The 15,331-nt window shown below is 55.3% G+C and overlaps 1 protein-coding gene across 2 annotated transcripts in view; it reads right to left on the bottom strand.

Moving 5' to 3' along the window:
• Positions 1–4,665: 4,665 nt before the first annotated feature.
• Positions 4,666–15,331, bottom strand: part of IMPA2 (inositol monophosphatase 2) — a 28,150-nt gene continuing 17,484 nt past the window's right edge. Inside the window, exons 4-8 of one of the 2 annotated variants that reach the window (XM_060170666.1) lie at positions 14,486–14,531; positions 12,639–12,747; positions 7,025–7,133; positions 6,281–6,432; positions 4,666–4,783 (exon numbers count right to left, since the gene is read on the bottom strand). In XM_060170666.1, the coding sequence (XP_060026649.1) occupies positions 4,746–4,783; positions 6,281–6,432; positions 7,025–7,133; positions 12,639–12,747; positions 14,486–14,531 (454 nt within the window). In that variant the 3' untranslated portion in view covers positions 4,666–4,745. Of the gene's footprint in view, positions 5,156–6,280; positions 6,433–7,024; positions 7,134–12,638; positions 12,748–14,485; positions 14,532–15,331 lie in introns of both variants that reach the window. The other variant, XM_060170665.1, reaches the window with a different exon arrangement.

Below are 15,331 nucleotides of genomic sequence, written 5' to 3'. Positions count from 1 at the left end.
AAGGCGAGAGAAACACCGAGCCAGGGCGAGGGGGTAACCCGGGTCCTACTTGCATAGCCCTCGGGATGGGAAGATGCAATAGCGCCTGTTCAGACCCCAGAAGGGGCGGAGCTGTCAGGGATTCCATAGCTCTTAATTGCGAACTTGGAGCGGACTCTGTTGAGCGGGTTAAGGAGTGGGGTGGTCTCCCAACCCTGGCGCTTTAAAAGGGGTAAACCGGGATGAAAGCGTCCAGCGCCGCCCTGCACGCAGGGTGACTGGCCCTCGCCTTGTCAGCCTGCTGCCCGTGCTGCTGCGAGGAGCCGGTTTCCAAAGAGCTGTGACCTGACCTCTGCCTCAGTCCAGGACTCACTTGACCAGCACAGCAGGCCCTTCTACCCGCTCCCCCTCCCTTTAGTCACAGAGACAAACACATGTCTTGCCCTGAGGGTCACTGGTGTCACCGAGATGAGGGTGGAGCCAAAAGCAATTTCCTTCCAGAGTCCTGGACTCCACAAGGCCTGCCGAACCCCAGCCCCAGGCAAGGTGGTTCCTGCCCAGAGCCCCGGGGCTGGACTGGGCCTCAGCTGCCCCTCCCCCGACCCCCTGCCGTGGTCTGAATGTTTGTGTCCACCCCACACTCATATATTGAAACCCTAATGCCCAGGGTGATAGCACTAGAAGGTGGGCTTTGGGAGGTGCTTAGATTGTGAGGCCGGAGCCCCCATGGATGGGATTAATGTCCTTATAAAAGACGGTCCAGAGAGCTCCCTCACCCCTTCTGAGGGAGAGGATGGCCAGCCATAAACCAGGAGGAGGTGTCACTAGAACCCGGTCCTGCTGGCCCCTGATCTGGGACTTCCAGCCTCCAGAACCATGGGCAGTAAATCTTAGCCATTCATAATAAGCCACCCTGTGTACAGCATTCTGTCAGAGCAGCCCTACCAGACTAGACACGCAGTTTGACAAATGAGAAAGTGGGTCCAGCCAATTCAACTCCCCTCTTTAAAAACTTTTTATTGTAAAAAATTTCAAATATAAAGACATATAGGGGGGCTTCCCTGGTGGCACAGTGGTTGAGAGTCTGCCTGCCAATTCAGGGGACACGGGTTCGTGCCCCGGTCCGGGAAGATCCCACATGCCGCGGAGCGGCTGGGCCCGTGAGCCATGGCTGCTGAGCCTGCGCGTCCAGAGCCTGTGCTCCACAATGGGAGAGGCCACACAGTGAGAGGCCCGTGTACCCAAAAAAAAAAAAAAAAAAAGACATCTAGGGACTTCCCTGGTGGCACAGTGGTTAAGAATCCACCTGCCAATGCAGGGAACATGGGTTTGATCCCTGGTCCAGGAAGATCCCACATGCCGTGGAGGAACTAAGCCCATGCGCCACAACTACTGAGCCTGTGCTCTAGGGCCCACATGCCAACTACTGAGCCCACGTGCCACAACTACTGAAGCCCATGCGACTAGAGCCCATGCTCCGCGACAAGAGAAGCCACTGCAATGAGAAGCCCGTGCACCACAACCAAGAGTAGCTCCCACTCCCTGCAACTAGAGAAAGCCCGCGAGCAGCAACGAAGACCCAATGCAGCCAAAAATAAATAAAATTTTTAAAAACCTTTAAAAAAATATAAAGACATATAGAAAGAACATGCCGTGAGCATCCTTATACCCAGTGCCTGGATTCAATCACCGTTAACATTTTGACATATTTGCTTGTTCTTTTAATCTGTATTTTTATTTGAACCCCTTCACATCAAATCCTTCAACCTGCATCTCTGAAGAAACCAGAACGTTGTCACACACACCATAGTGATGTCACCTCTCCTAATGAAATAAAAGTGACTCCTAGTCACACCTGTTCATCCACGTGGTAGCAGTGGTCACGATTTCCTTCCTTTCTAAGGCTGAATAATACCTCACTGTGTGGATGGACCACATTCCGTTTATTCATCAGCCATTGACGGACACTTGGGTAGCCTCCCTCTCCTGGCCACTGTGAATAGTGCCACTGTGAACACCAGTGTACAGATATGGCATCATGTTTTTTAAAGATAGAAAACCAGGGTGGCCCAGACCTTTTCCTTCCTTTTCTGCACTGGTCTTGCTGCCAACCAGAAATCTGTCAGAGCTGGTGCAAGACCAGGACACACCCATGCCAGCTTCGAGCCATGGCAGTGACCAGGGTGAGCAGAAGCTGAGGCTTTTCTCGAAGCTGAGAGACAGCAAAGGCCATCTGTGTGCCCAGGGATGAGACTCTGGACGGCTGGGAGTGGCGGCTCCAACCCTCTTGCCCCACATGTCCACTCTGGCCCCATTTGGCTCCACATGTGGCGTCCCCGCCAAGGTGGGGGAGGGGGGACCTGCCACCAGCTGCCTGGTGGCAGTAAACAGCTCTTCCTCTGGCCACCAACCCGGCCGCCTGGGCGTCTGGCTGCTGCTCTGCCTGCTGTCCTGCCGACGGCCGCCCGCCGCCCGCCCCCCCCCGCCCCGCCCCGGCCCTTGGACCCCCGTCCCACAGCCTAGGCTTTGCATGAATACTCTCCAGCCAAGGCTGCCAACGGGCAGACTGGTGACACCACTGTGGAGGCACCGAGGTTTGCGAGCTCATACACAACATGGAGCTCTGTAGAGGACCAGACTGTGGCGGCATCACCGTCCGCGAGGTCTCTTCAGAGCCTGTGGGAGCGGTCACGTGCCTTTCCGCGTGCCCAGCTCATGCCCAGGGCGGGGACGGCTCGTGGGGCCCTGCCGACGCGTCATGAATCCGTGCGTGACCGCAGAGCCCGCTCAGGTGCACCATAGGGGGTTAGGCGGGAGCTGCCAGCAGAAACGCACGATTTCCCCAGATCCGCACAGCAAAGTGGGGCTGCATGTGCCCTGCAGCCACGGCCCTGGGACGGCTCCCGTCTCTCGCGTCCTCCCACCACCTTGGGATAAGATCCTGCGGTTAGACGCTCTGCACCTGTGGTGCTCAAGCTTCGCAGAGCTGTGGTCCTGCACAGAGAGAAGCTGCTTCCCTACTTCGCTGTATTGTTTTCATTGATTCTAGAACACAAGGTGTGAAGAGAATAACGTCCTACATGTGGTGGTACAATCCACCAGCTAGGACAGCTGGCGGTGTCCCAACAGAGGGAGCTTGGGCTGGCTGGTCAGGTGGGGCACAGGGGCCGCCACACGGAGCCTGATGTCTAGAGGCCACACTGGGTTGGCGGTGGTGGTGGTGGGGGCGATGCTGGTGCCCAGAAGGGAACCAGAGCCACCTCACCTGGAGGCGGGGGCAGGACAAGACAGGGATCTGAGTCCTGACACCACCACACAGAAGCCTCCTTGGTTATTCGCGAACCCACAGGTGAAAGCCAGAGCTGAGACGGAAGCTGAAGGATCCCAGCGTGGGGGGTGGTCTCTGGAGGACGGTGTGCCTTCAGTGGGGGTCAACGAGGGGCCGGACACTGGTCGGGGTGCAGGGGAGATTCGAGGCCCCGAGGGGTGGCAGGGGCACCAAGTGGCCGCTGACGCTCCCCACCCGCATGCAGCCTGCGGTCCTCGTGTGGGTATCAAAGGTGGGTCCTCTTGCACAGCAGGCATGAGACGCCCTAGTCCCAAAGGAGACCCCAGTCCTCACGTGTCTGAGCCCTTTACCTGTGTGCCTTTCGGGACATCACCTGTCACCCCATTCAGATCAGATCAGAAAACTCCTTCCTAAAGATAGCGAATGTATCAATCAGTAACCCAAGGGGAGGTGGAGGTGAGGCCTCTGGGGATTGGCTTGGGGAGGGAATTACCCCCTGGGAGGCCCCCTGGGCTCCACCAGGTGCGTGAGCGGGCCCAGCGCACCTTCCCTGTGAGCAGCAGGTGGCACAGGGGAGTCGGCGTCATGGGCTCTGAGGCCCCGCAGTGTCCGCAGAGGGGAGCAGGGCCGGTGGGCTTGCCGAGGGCTCTCCAGGGTGTGGTTTGGTGAAAGTGCCTGGGTCATTGCACAGGCCGAGCCCCGGAGTTTAGGTGCCAGGGCCGCTCTAAAAACTTTTTTTTTTTTTCGCAGTACGCGGGCCTCTCACTGTTGTGGCCTCTCCCACTGAGGAGCACAGGCTCCAGATGCGCAGGCTCAGCGGCCATGGCTCACGGGCCTAGCCTCTCCGTGGCATGTGGGATCTTCCCGGACCGGGGCACGAACCTGTGTCCCCTGCATCGGCAGGCGGACTGTCAACCACTGCGCCACCAGGGAAGCCCCTAAATACTCTTTATATTGTTGACTGCAAATTAGGAACACGAGGGAGAAAGCTAAGCGTGGGCTGGAATTTCCTCCATCCTAAGACTGACTTCCTCAATTTTTAAACTTCAGAAAGACACGTAGCCAGCCAGTGAATATCCTCATTAGAATTATTCTTATATATAATTCCTCCTCCTAAGGAGGAAAAAAATAAGGCCCAGAAAATAATTTTCTTCGTTAAACCGATCACAAAAACATTTTAATACAGCATTTTAGATGTTTGGTTTTCTTCAGTCTGACCCACGTCTCGGATTTTAAATACTGACGTGATAATTACTGAAGCTGTTTTCATCACCCGCGGCAGGCAGATAGCAAGCATGTCACCTCTGGGCTGTCACATGCAAACTTCCCTAAAGAGCCTGTGGATTTTGTGGGTCGTTTGGGGAAATAGGCGACACACTTGTGGAGGGAAACAAGCAGAGAGTCATCATTTGGTTTATTGCATTCTGAAGTACCATGGGCAGAGGCGGGGGAGGTCGCTGAGAGCAAGTCTGCTTTATCAGCAGTTCGAAAGCCTTATTACCTGAGATTTGCATTCTGGAAAAAAAATTGCAATTGCAGTATCAATACATACATCCTGTGAGATCCAGGTTTTGGCCCCGGTAGGAGGGCTGGACCAATCCACACAAGGCTACGTGAGATTACAGAGAGGAACCACTGGACACCAAAGTCACCAAGACGTGGGCTCAGCCAGACAGCCCGGACTCCAGCCTGATGGCTCCTTTGGGGATCAGGAACGCTTGCTCCAGGTTCCCAGGAAGGCCCCGTCCTGGGGCAGCCCTGTCTGCTCTCCTCACCTCTCATCGTCCCGCCCGTAGTTAATCGTCTGTAGGGCCTGAGCTATGAGCACCGCCATTTCCCGTGTGCCCGCAGCAACCACCCTGCAAGACATGAGGTCTAGCGGCCCGCCTGCGGACAGAGGGACAGGGTGTCTGGGTTAGGGAGGGGGCGGCACGACCCCCATCAGCCCAGCACTCAGGCTGAGCCAGCCCAAAGGGTGGAGGCTCAGCCCCGCTCTGCCCCAACCTGGGTGCCATCCAGGACCGGGACCTCCTGAGGCTGCGCTGGGAGAAAGCGGCTTAAGGTACAACGTTCAGACCCGAGGCTCAAACAATGTTAGGTCAGGACAGGGAGCAGTTCTCAAACTCTGCGCTGCACGGGCCTCCAGGGACCCAGGAGGCCTTGGTGGGGGGGTGCTGGGGGTGGCCTTTCTGCTGGGCCCCTCAACGTGGCTGCTCTGTGCACCAGGTATCTGGGGCAGGATGAAGGCCCTCGACCTCCTGGAGGTGTGAACAGGACTAAAGGCCTCGCTGGAGACCTCAGTGCACATGCGTGCGTGCGTGTGTGTGTGTGTGCGTGCGTGGTCACATCCAGGACAGACATGTCTTTAATGGGGACGGGCCTGCCTGGCCTCGATGCCCAAGGCTGACCCCTCTTCACTTCACACCCTCCCGGAAGCTCAACTAGGGCCTCCCGAGGAGAAGGAGCACAAACGGAGCAATCATGGGATGAAGGGCCCACCGCCAGCGCCAGCAGTTAAACGGAGCCCAGTGTTTCCGCAACAGGCTCTGGATTAAAGCTGGGGGATGATGGGCTCCACAGAGGACCCCAATGTCAGATGAGGCTCCATGGGCGTCCCCGGGACAGGGACGCTGTGGGACTCGCCCCCATGGGGTCGGTAACTGGGCACGGTGACTCTGAGGCAGAGGAACAGGTCACCTCTAGGATCCATCACCTAAATCCTTGTCATTGGATCAGGGAGCCTGCTGCCTGCTCTGTGGTCTCAGTGGACTGTGTGTGTGTGTGTGGGTGCGGCGGGGAAGTGAGTGTTCAGAAAACACAGCCACCCGTCCTGACCCTGGGTCTATTTTCACACCTGGAGGTAGGAAGGCGGAGGGGCCTTCTGGCCTAGCCCACTGCCCTCCCTACACATCCCTGTTAGCAGAGGAGGGGGCCTGTCTGTCTGGGGCATTGTGGGTCTGTCCTGGGGATTCACCCCTGGGGACGGAGGGCGGGCTGAGGGCCCGAGCTCACCTGACGTGTCCATCACGACGCCGCCTGCTTCCCTGATGATGACAGTGGCTGCAGCCAGGTCCCAACAATGCAGGCCAAACTGGTAGTAGGCGTCGGCGGCGCCCGAGGCCAGGTGGCAGAGCGCCAAGGTGGAGCTGCCGATGACTCGGACCCTGGCGGAGATGGAGGAGGGGAAACACACTGAATGGCTCTGCTCCAGTGCCCGCCCCCTCCACCGCAGGCACCCCCAGGAGCTAAACAAGAGCCCAGGGCCTCTTCCCAAAAGCTCGATTCTGAGCCCTGGGCCCAGAGCCATGCCGTCCAATAGAACTTTCTGTGGTGATGGACCACTCGGCCCCGCGAAGCCACCAGCCCAAGGCTGTGGCACTTGAAGTGTGGCTGGTGCAACTGAAGGACACAACCTTCACTCTGTGGACCTTCAACGACCTTAGATTTAAACCATCTGGGGTGGCCACGGTCACAGCGCAGACCCGGGGGAGACTGGGCTGGGGGGGCGTCACTGTCATCACAAAGGGCGCTGAGCTCTGGGCGCACACGGGGCTGAGATGGGCTCCCACAGGTCCCCTGCCACCCCACCCCCACGGGCTGCACGAGCTCCCGGCTGGAGGCCGGGCGGGCTCGCGTGTCACTGCTCCTGTCCCGGGGAGCAGCCTGGGAGCTGTTCGTGGGGCCTGGGCATCCTGTGGGTCTCGGGGAGGGGGAGCATGCACCCATGGGTCCCAGTCCCGGGAGGGGAGCGCGTACCCATGGGCCCCAGCACGGAGCAGCCTCTCCATGTTGCTCAGGAACAGCTTCAGTGTCATGGGGTCTCGTCTGGGCCCGATTTCTGTCAGAACCAGGGCCTTGGAGAGATCTGTGTGGAGAGAAGTTCTCCAAGTCAGAAACACCAAGGCTCAGTTCTCACCCAGCAGTCGGGTTTTTCCTTGAAGCGAACTGCACACCCGCCTCCAGCGGGTTTGCGTGATTCAGTGTCATCCCTGGGTGGCTGATGCCGCAGAGGTTTTTGGCCTGGGAAAGGAAGGACGTGCTGACTAGAGTCGAAGCCACACTCTGACCATCTCACCTCCCAGGCCCCAGAAAGTCCCAGATGCAGGGGTGGTAGGGGGCAGACCTCCCAGTTCTCTCTTTTCAGGGATGCTTACCAGCAAGAACTCGGACGGGTCTGGTGGCTCATGAAACGAGGATCATTCAGTCATAAATAAAAACAAAGTGACTCCAAACTGGGAACGCCCCATGTTTGGAGGAAAAAAAATGCCTCATCAAATAAATCTGCCTTTAAAAACCTTTCTTGGGACTTCCCTGGTGGTGCAGTGGTTAAGAATCCACCTGCCAATGCAGGGGACATGGGTTCAATCCCTGGTCAGGGAACAAAGATTCCACAGGCTGCAGGGCAACTAAGCCTGTGCACCAAAACTACTGAGTCTGCGCCCTAAAGCCCGCAAGCCACAACTACTGAGCCCGCGTGCCTAGAGCCCGTGCTCCGCAACAAGAGAAGCCACCGCAATGAGAAGCCCGCGCACCGCAACGAAGAGTAGCCCCCGCTCGCCGCAACTAGAGAAAGCCCGCGTGGGCAGCAATGGAGACCCAACGCAGCCAAAAATAAATTTAAAAAAAAATAATAATAAAAGCTTTTCGCTAGCTGCCGTGATGACAAAGATGGAAACGTCATCCCTGTGGAGGAAGTGACTGCTAAGCAACGTCTTTGGAAAGGGGTCCTCGGGAGTAACCCCCCAGCATCGGGGGTAGATGCTGTGGCCATCAGACACAGGAAAGTGGCTGCAGGCGGGCCGGGCCTGACTCATTGCGGGGGTCATAGCACTGTCCCTCTTGGCCACACACACAATCACATCCAGATCTAGTGTCCTGTCTCGTCAGGCCTTGCCGTTCAGGCAGGATCAGCCACTCCCGTGTGTTCAGTTGAGAGAACAAATCCTCTCCATGAAGTGGAGGAAAGCCACGCCCATAGGTAACCTCACTCCCCGGGGCCCAATCCCCCCTGACTCCCATAAAGCACCTCCCACCGGGGACAGACCACTGGGAGAAGACACTGAGTCTGTCCCATTTCCCCTTTTCTCACACTGGAGGCTCTCATTTTATATTGTAAAGACTTTCTGAGACCTGGCACCACAGCTGGGCCAGTGCCCAGCCCTGCCATGTGTCTGGTGGGGGCTCGGGCTCTACCCACACGAGGGGCACAGGGCGGCGGCTCCAGGATCTCCGGGGACAGGACCCAGTCTGCCCTCCAGAGCTCACCTCCCGACCCCACCCTCACTGGGCTGCAAGCTGAGAGGGCACCTTCCCATGGAAAAAAGACTTGTGTTGAAGAAAAAGACCTCAACAGGGCCAGGCACAGTGGGTGACCTGCAGGAGGTCGTGAGGCCCAGACCTTGACTCAAGCTTGTCTGGTGATGATGCCAAAGAAAGGGTTTCTTCCCGTAGTTTTTCATCTGTGAGAAGACACCTCTGTGTCCAGTGTCCCCCGCCCCCCAGCTGCAGTGTATCCACTCTTCCTCATGCTTGCACAGTGGTGTTTTTAAATGAAACCCAGACAATTAAGAAGTCATCTGAACTCTGCCACCTGAGGCAAAATACTTTCTACTGTTTTCTTTTGCCCAGATAATGAAACAAAGGTAAAAATGGCAATCCCCTCTACTTAATATTGTCTTATATTATGATTAATTCTGACTAGCTCTCCACAATTACTATGACTTACTATGACTTTTATTACCTTTCAAACTATTTTTATCATAATAGTTTAGCTCTTAATCAAATACTAATATATATATATAATTTAAAATATTCTGTGACTTCATGGTGTGTGTGTGGGGGGCACGGGGACCTATTGCTTAATGGGTTCAGAGTTTCTATTTGCAGCGATAAATAATTTGGAAATAGAGGAAATGGATGCACAAGATCGTGAATGTAATTAATGCCACTGAATTGTACACTTAAAAATGGTTAGAACGGCAATTATTATGTTATATATATTTTACCACTATAAAAAAATCAAATAGATTTTGAAGCAGGGCATCTATGCATCCTCTTTCAATAAACAAATTTGAGGGTGAAAAAATAGTCCGTGACTTCCAACAGTTTGAAAATCCTTTTTCTGGTTGAGGATCAGAGCACTGTTGTCTTGAGAGAGATTTTACAACTTAGAGGTGAGAGAAGCAAGTCCTCTGTCTGCCCTGAAATACGTCCTTACAGGAAAGAGGTGACTGTGCCTTGAAGTGTGGGCATGAGCGCAGGTTGTGCAGCTCCCGTGATGGCCTCGGACCGGCATGTGTGACACACGTGCTTGGGCTTCCAGATCCTTGCAGACCGTGAGCTCCTCACACGAAAAGTAGTATTAGCTGTACTTCACTGAAAACCCCAGAACTAGACAGAAAGAAGGCTGGGGGCTGTGAGGGAGAGGCAGAGAGTGACCAACGGGAAGGGGTTACCCCGGAGCCACCCAAACACGGGGCGCCAGGAATGTAACGTCACTGAATTATTCACTTTACAACAGCTAATTTCATGTTACGCGACCTTCACCTCAATACATTATGTTCAAAAATAAATAATTGGAAAAAAAAAAGTATTGTTCAGAATCCTGGAGAAGACTGCCCTGGAAACCTATGTAACCTCTTCCAAATCCCCTCTGACAAGAAAACAGAGCAGCTGGGAGAGCAAAACACAAACCACAGACAAAAAACATCTACAAAAACCTACATCCACAAGGACATATCCAGGCCCCAGAGGGCAAGTGGGCGGGCAAACCCCTGACAGCTACTACGACCTCTCGTAACCGACCTTCCAGGGACTCTCAGGGCAGGACCCACTGAGCAGAAACGCATGGGAGTGAACCCCAAATTCACTGGACGGGAATCAGGGGCAAAGGAGGGAGACGATACAGGTAGCACTGCGGGAGGGGCAGAGCCAACCGTCCAAGAAGAGGCCAACTTTGCAGGCACTTCACAAACACAGCAGAAGAGGGAGCCCTAGAGCCACGAGACGATGTAAAGTGTTCACCCCCCACCCCATCACACCACCGGCCTCCAGAGCTCTTTCAATTAGAAAGAATGTAAAAGAATGATGTTTGAATCCCATACACAATTATCATAAGAAAAAAGAGAATAGGGAGCAGAATAACATCTCTCCAGTCGATCAGAGATTTCCAGAAAGACCTGTCCACAAAACAGAAGTAGCTGCAAGAGAAAGAAACGGAGAACCCACGGAAGAAGAACATCACTCGAAAGTAGAGGGGAGGGAACCTAGGAAAGAATTAGGAAAGGAAACAGTTCAGAAAAGAAGGTCAAGCTAAAGGAATGAGAATAAATAAACACAATAGATTACGCTTTACAAGACATGGAAGGTGAAAAGGAGGAAATTTTTAAAAATTAAAAAATCGGTGAAAAAGGTGGAAAAGATTTAAGAGAAAGTGACAGAGGGATACATACTGAAATGCTGGCTAGAAAGCGCCATTATGGCTGGGGTTTGTAGCAAGGAGTTGTTTGGGGTGGTGGGGGCAGGCAGCTTGGAGGAAGCAGGGTTGGCCGCGGGGGAAGGGCAGAGGGGTGACAGCAGGCTGTGATGGGTCATGTGGGTTCACTGTACTTTTTCTGTCTCCTGTGTATGTGTTTGCAGTTCTGCAAGGTAGAATTTTGAGAAAAAGCTACCAAAGAAATTCTGGCCTCATCTAATCCTTTACCGCTATGCAGTGTGGTCTTTGCTTTGTTTTTGTGAGTTGAAAACATTGCAGAAAGGAGCACAGGAAAGAGAAGGCAAGGAAAGCAGGGAGATGAGTGGTAGTTGTTTTAGCGACCGCTTCCTCCAGAAACGCACCCCAGAATTAATAGCTGGTTGATCTCGTGCGAAGATTCAAATTCCTTCTCTGATAATGACTCTCATTTTGGGCACCAGCGCCAGGCCGTTCCTGAGTGCCCTGTGGGTAGGATTTAATTTGATCCTCACAGCTGTCATCAGCGTCACCTCCCGCCCACGTGAACACTGAGGTTCCAGGAGCAGAGCTGACAAGTCACATGTGGAAGGTGTCAGAATCAGGCTTTGAAGCCAGGTCTGTACGACACCTAAGGACCATGCTGCTGAGGAGAGCTTTCCGTCACCTCCTGTAGAAACCTCGTCACCCGGCAAATAGAAGACAACCAGGGCTGAAAACATCACCCTGGACTTTATGAGTCAGAAGTTTTTAAAAATCCCAAGTGAGCTTTGGGACACGAGCACCGACGGACTTGGGGTTCCGGGTTGCAGAGGGGGGTGGACAGCGTGTTTGAGCAAGGAGGCCCATGGGCGGAGGGCCTGGGATGGGTGTGAGCGTGGGCACCGAGCCTCGAGTCACAGCAAATGAATGTGGAGCAAAGTTCACCAGGGCCTTTGACAACTCGCTCCCTCACCCCCGAGTTACACAACTGGCTGGCAGGCCAACTCCTGGCAGGCGCAGCTGTAAGCAACACTGCTGTCTACGTGGCCAAACCAAACAGTCCCCGGGCAGGAGCCTGGGCTGGGCGGTGGCAGAGGCCGGTCCGTGGTCCTGCCGGGCCCCTCCCTCTGGAGCTCCTGCGACATTACTTCCTGCCCACCTCCCCCCCAACACTCGTGAGGCCTGGGCCTCCTGCCTCGCCCGTCCTTCACGGGGCGATCATCTCCCTGGCAGATCCACGGCTCACAGTCACCCCGGCCAGGGATCCAGACGGCGCTGCTCTCACCGGACCTCAGCGGACCTGACCTGGGCTGGAAGGCCCGTCTCCTCACTGGCTGCAGGCAGCTCGGGGGCAGGGACACTCCTGACCCCTCTCACCACCTCTCAGGCCAACTAGGCACATACTGTCAACTCTGTATGTTACAGGCAGTCTGAGTGTAACAGCAGCCCTTTGTAAAAGCCACCGGTGTCCTTGGGTCCTGCTCCAGCAATGACAAGGGCAGGGAGCATCTGTGGTGCATACACCACAGCTCATGGACACGGCTCTCCTGCGGCCGTCCGTGTTCTCGCAGGGACTGAAGCCAACGGCAGTGGGTCCACATCCAGGGAGCCACAGCCCGCACTTGGGGAACCGGGTCACCAAGAGGCTCCGAGGGCCAGAGTATGCCTCTGACCCTGCCCTTGGCCTGGCCAGCTCGCCCAGGCCCACTGGGACCACGCGGGAACTAGTTGCCAGGTTCCTTCTCACATTAGGGATGAAAGGTGAGAGCAGAACAGAAAGGGCCCATTGAAGGCTCCCGGCCACATCCACATCCACACTGAGACACAGACTGACTCGACGTCCAGCCCACCAGGGGCGCGCTGTCCCCGAAGAGACTGGACCTCGGTAGGAGATCCCCACCACTGCCTCGCGGAATGCGTGACACGAGCGGGGCCCACCTGTCTCCCTGGAGACGCGCAGTCGCTGGCCGTTGCAGAAGGCGCCCCGGCCCCTCCGGCCCGTGTACAGCCGCTCCTCTGTGCAGTGGTAAATCACCCCGAACTCCAGCTGTGGGGTGGGCAGGACAGAAAACAGATACAGGATGTGACACAGGGACCGAAGGCCATTCAGCTCTAGCTGTGACCACTAACACAAGGACCGTGGATGGAAATTAGCTTTCGAAAGGGAACTCAAAAAATCAGCATCTGGATTCAAACCTAGACCTGGACATGAAAGCAAATGTTCTTTTCTTAAATAACTATATTTAAAGATATATTTAAACAAATAAAACTATATTTTAAACTGACATCATAATCAAGCATTAGTAACTGAAAATTACTGAAAAAGCTTCCTTCTTCAAAAAGGCCTCTTTTGTTTTCTCTGGGAGGGGAAAAAAGGCTCTTGTGACTCCAATCAAACCCCACAAGAAACCCTCAAAATTGCTGACGTGTGAAGAATTCAGAATGCATCTGGAGATCCAAGAGCATCACAGAGCCTGGGGCGGCCCAGGAAGAGACGTGATTCACCAGAGGGGCTGATCCCTCCCTCGCCGCACACATCACCAGGCCCGCGGCCTCAGTCCCCACAAGCCAGTGATGAGAGGAGGGGAGCTGGGAAAAGGCCTCCCTACACCCGGAGCCCGTCTGCCTCTCCTCCCGGACTTCCTGCCGTCCTGGGCTAAGAATAGCACGCGTGCCTGGCCTGTGGGGCTGCCAACTGACAGAGAAAACGAGGAGAAGCCCCGCAAACGCCCAAGGGAAGTCTGGGCAGGCAGGAGAAGGGCTCAATTCTGGGAAGACCCTCCAGTCAGCACACACCCAGATCCTGCGCCCCCTCCAGTCAGCACGTGACCGCCCCCCTTCTCAAGCCTAGGTCAGTCCTGGAACCGGCCGGCCTCTGAGACACTGAGGCAGGCAGCCAGGGCCTCCACGACGAGGCCAGAACACGTGTACCCAGCGCACACCCCAGACCGTCACAGGCCTCGGTCTGGCCAGTCAGAGAGCCTGCCGTCAGGATGAACAGCCCCTGGGCCCCGAGCTTCCTGCTTCACTTGCTCATCTCAATGACCACATTTAACAGAGAAACAAGTGAGTAACTGACTCCCTCACCAGATCTCAACATTAAGGCTCTTGCTTATCTTCACCTCAAAAGTTAAGTTCTTTCTCACGGGTATGACTCCTCTGCTGCCCCAGAATCTGCGCTAACCCTGAGGGTGCCCTGATGAGGGCTCCCTCCGCAAAGCCTGGCCCCCTGCCCTATTCAAGTGTAACTGTAGCAACTGCAATGAAGGTAAGGCTTTTCCTAAGTGTAATCGCTGAAACTGGATAATAAAGCTTAAGCCTGGATCCAGCCTTTTCTGCAGGTCCCAAGACATGGCCCAGTTCCGAGGGTATATGGGAACCACGCAACAGCCATGTTCTCACCCAACAGCTAGAGGAGAATGAAGAACTGATAGAACACTGGGATTAGAAATGTCCTCCAAAAATAGGAGTTTCTTTTGTGTGTGACTCGATCCCACGCCCCAGGGGTCAGATGGAGACTAACTGGGAACATCTGTCCAGAACGTCCCCTCCACGCGGTATCGCTAAATGGCCACCGAGGGGGAGGGCTGGCTGGAGCCCCAAATTCACACACCCCAAACCGGTTTGCATTTGTTTACTTTCTTGGATTTGAAAACACATGCTTGAATTTACTCATCATGATGAAGGCCGAGGACAAGGAGAGGAAAACTGAGGTTGGAACCAAGAAGCAAGGTGAATAAACAACACCCAAGGGGCCGCGTGGCCGGGCCCCACTCATCACGTACCTCCTGGTTCACAGCAAACCCAATGCTCACTGCCACTGTCGGGAACCTGCAGAGAGGACAGATGGTTTACACGGTGACACACACGGACGCGTGCAAACTCAGGAGCCTCTGTATGGCTGGAGGCGCAGAGGACCCTTCTACAGTGTGGCTGGGTTTGTTTTGTCAAAAAGTACCTCCCACAATTTCACTGAGTGCTTCAAGGACAAGCAGGCCGAGCTGACATGTAGGACAGCGACCTTGACAGACAACAGTGCTGGCCGTCGTCAGGACGGACATGACTCAACAGTGACCACGGAGGACCCGGTGGAGAGTTGTTAATAATCAGCTTTCTGGTTCTCAGAGGCTGAAGGGATGGAGGGGCCTGGCTCCTGCGTCCATCGAGGGGCTGGGTCCAAGACAATCGCGTCCCTCCTGCCATGACCCCTGGGTGAGCCTCGCGCAGGACAGCAGGCGTGGCCACTGCGTGGAAGGCAGGCGGTGATCTCGCATCCTGCCTGCGGGTTTACAGGTTACGTCTCCAGAACGATTTCTCCTTTATGTGAGGATCGTTAGGGCTTAACGAGTAGGAACAAGGAAGGGCTGCTTCTAACCCAGGAGACTCGGGACCCAGCCTTGCCCAGGCTGCGCCATGATGTCCCCTGCCGTCTCCATGGGGAGGCTCTTGACACGCCACGGCCGGGTCTGGCTGTGGTTCCCGCCCTCAGAAGGCTTTTCCCACTGGCTCTAGTCCCAGTGCTGCTGGACACAAGCAGGACAGGTCCTGTCCGAGGTGCAGTGGCCAGAGGCCACCAAATGCCTTTAGGCTTCAAGGGTCACCACAGCCCTGGACGGCCCTGGACTGTGTCT

Source organism: Lagenorhynchus albirostris, chromosome 14, assembly GCF_949774975.1.
Source record: "Lagenorhynchus albirostris chromosome 14, mLagAlb1.1, whole genome shotgun sequence".
Taxonomy (NCBI): domain Eukaryota; kingdom Metazoa; phylum Chordata; class Mammalia; order Artiodactyla; family Delphinidae; genus Lagenorhynchus; species Lagenorhynchus albirostris.
This window is presented reverse-complemented; position numbering and strand designations above follow the sequence as displayed.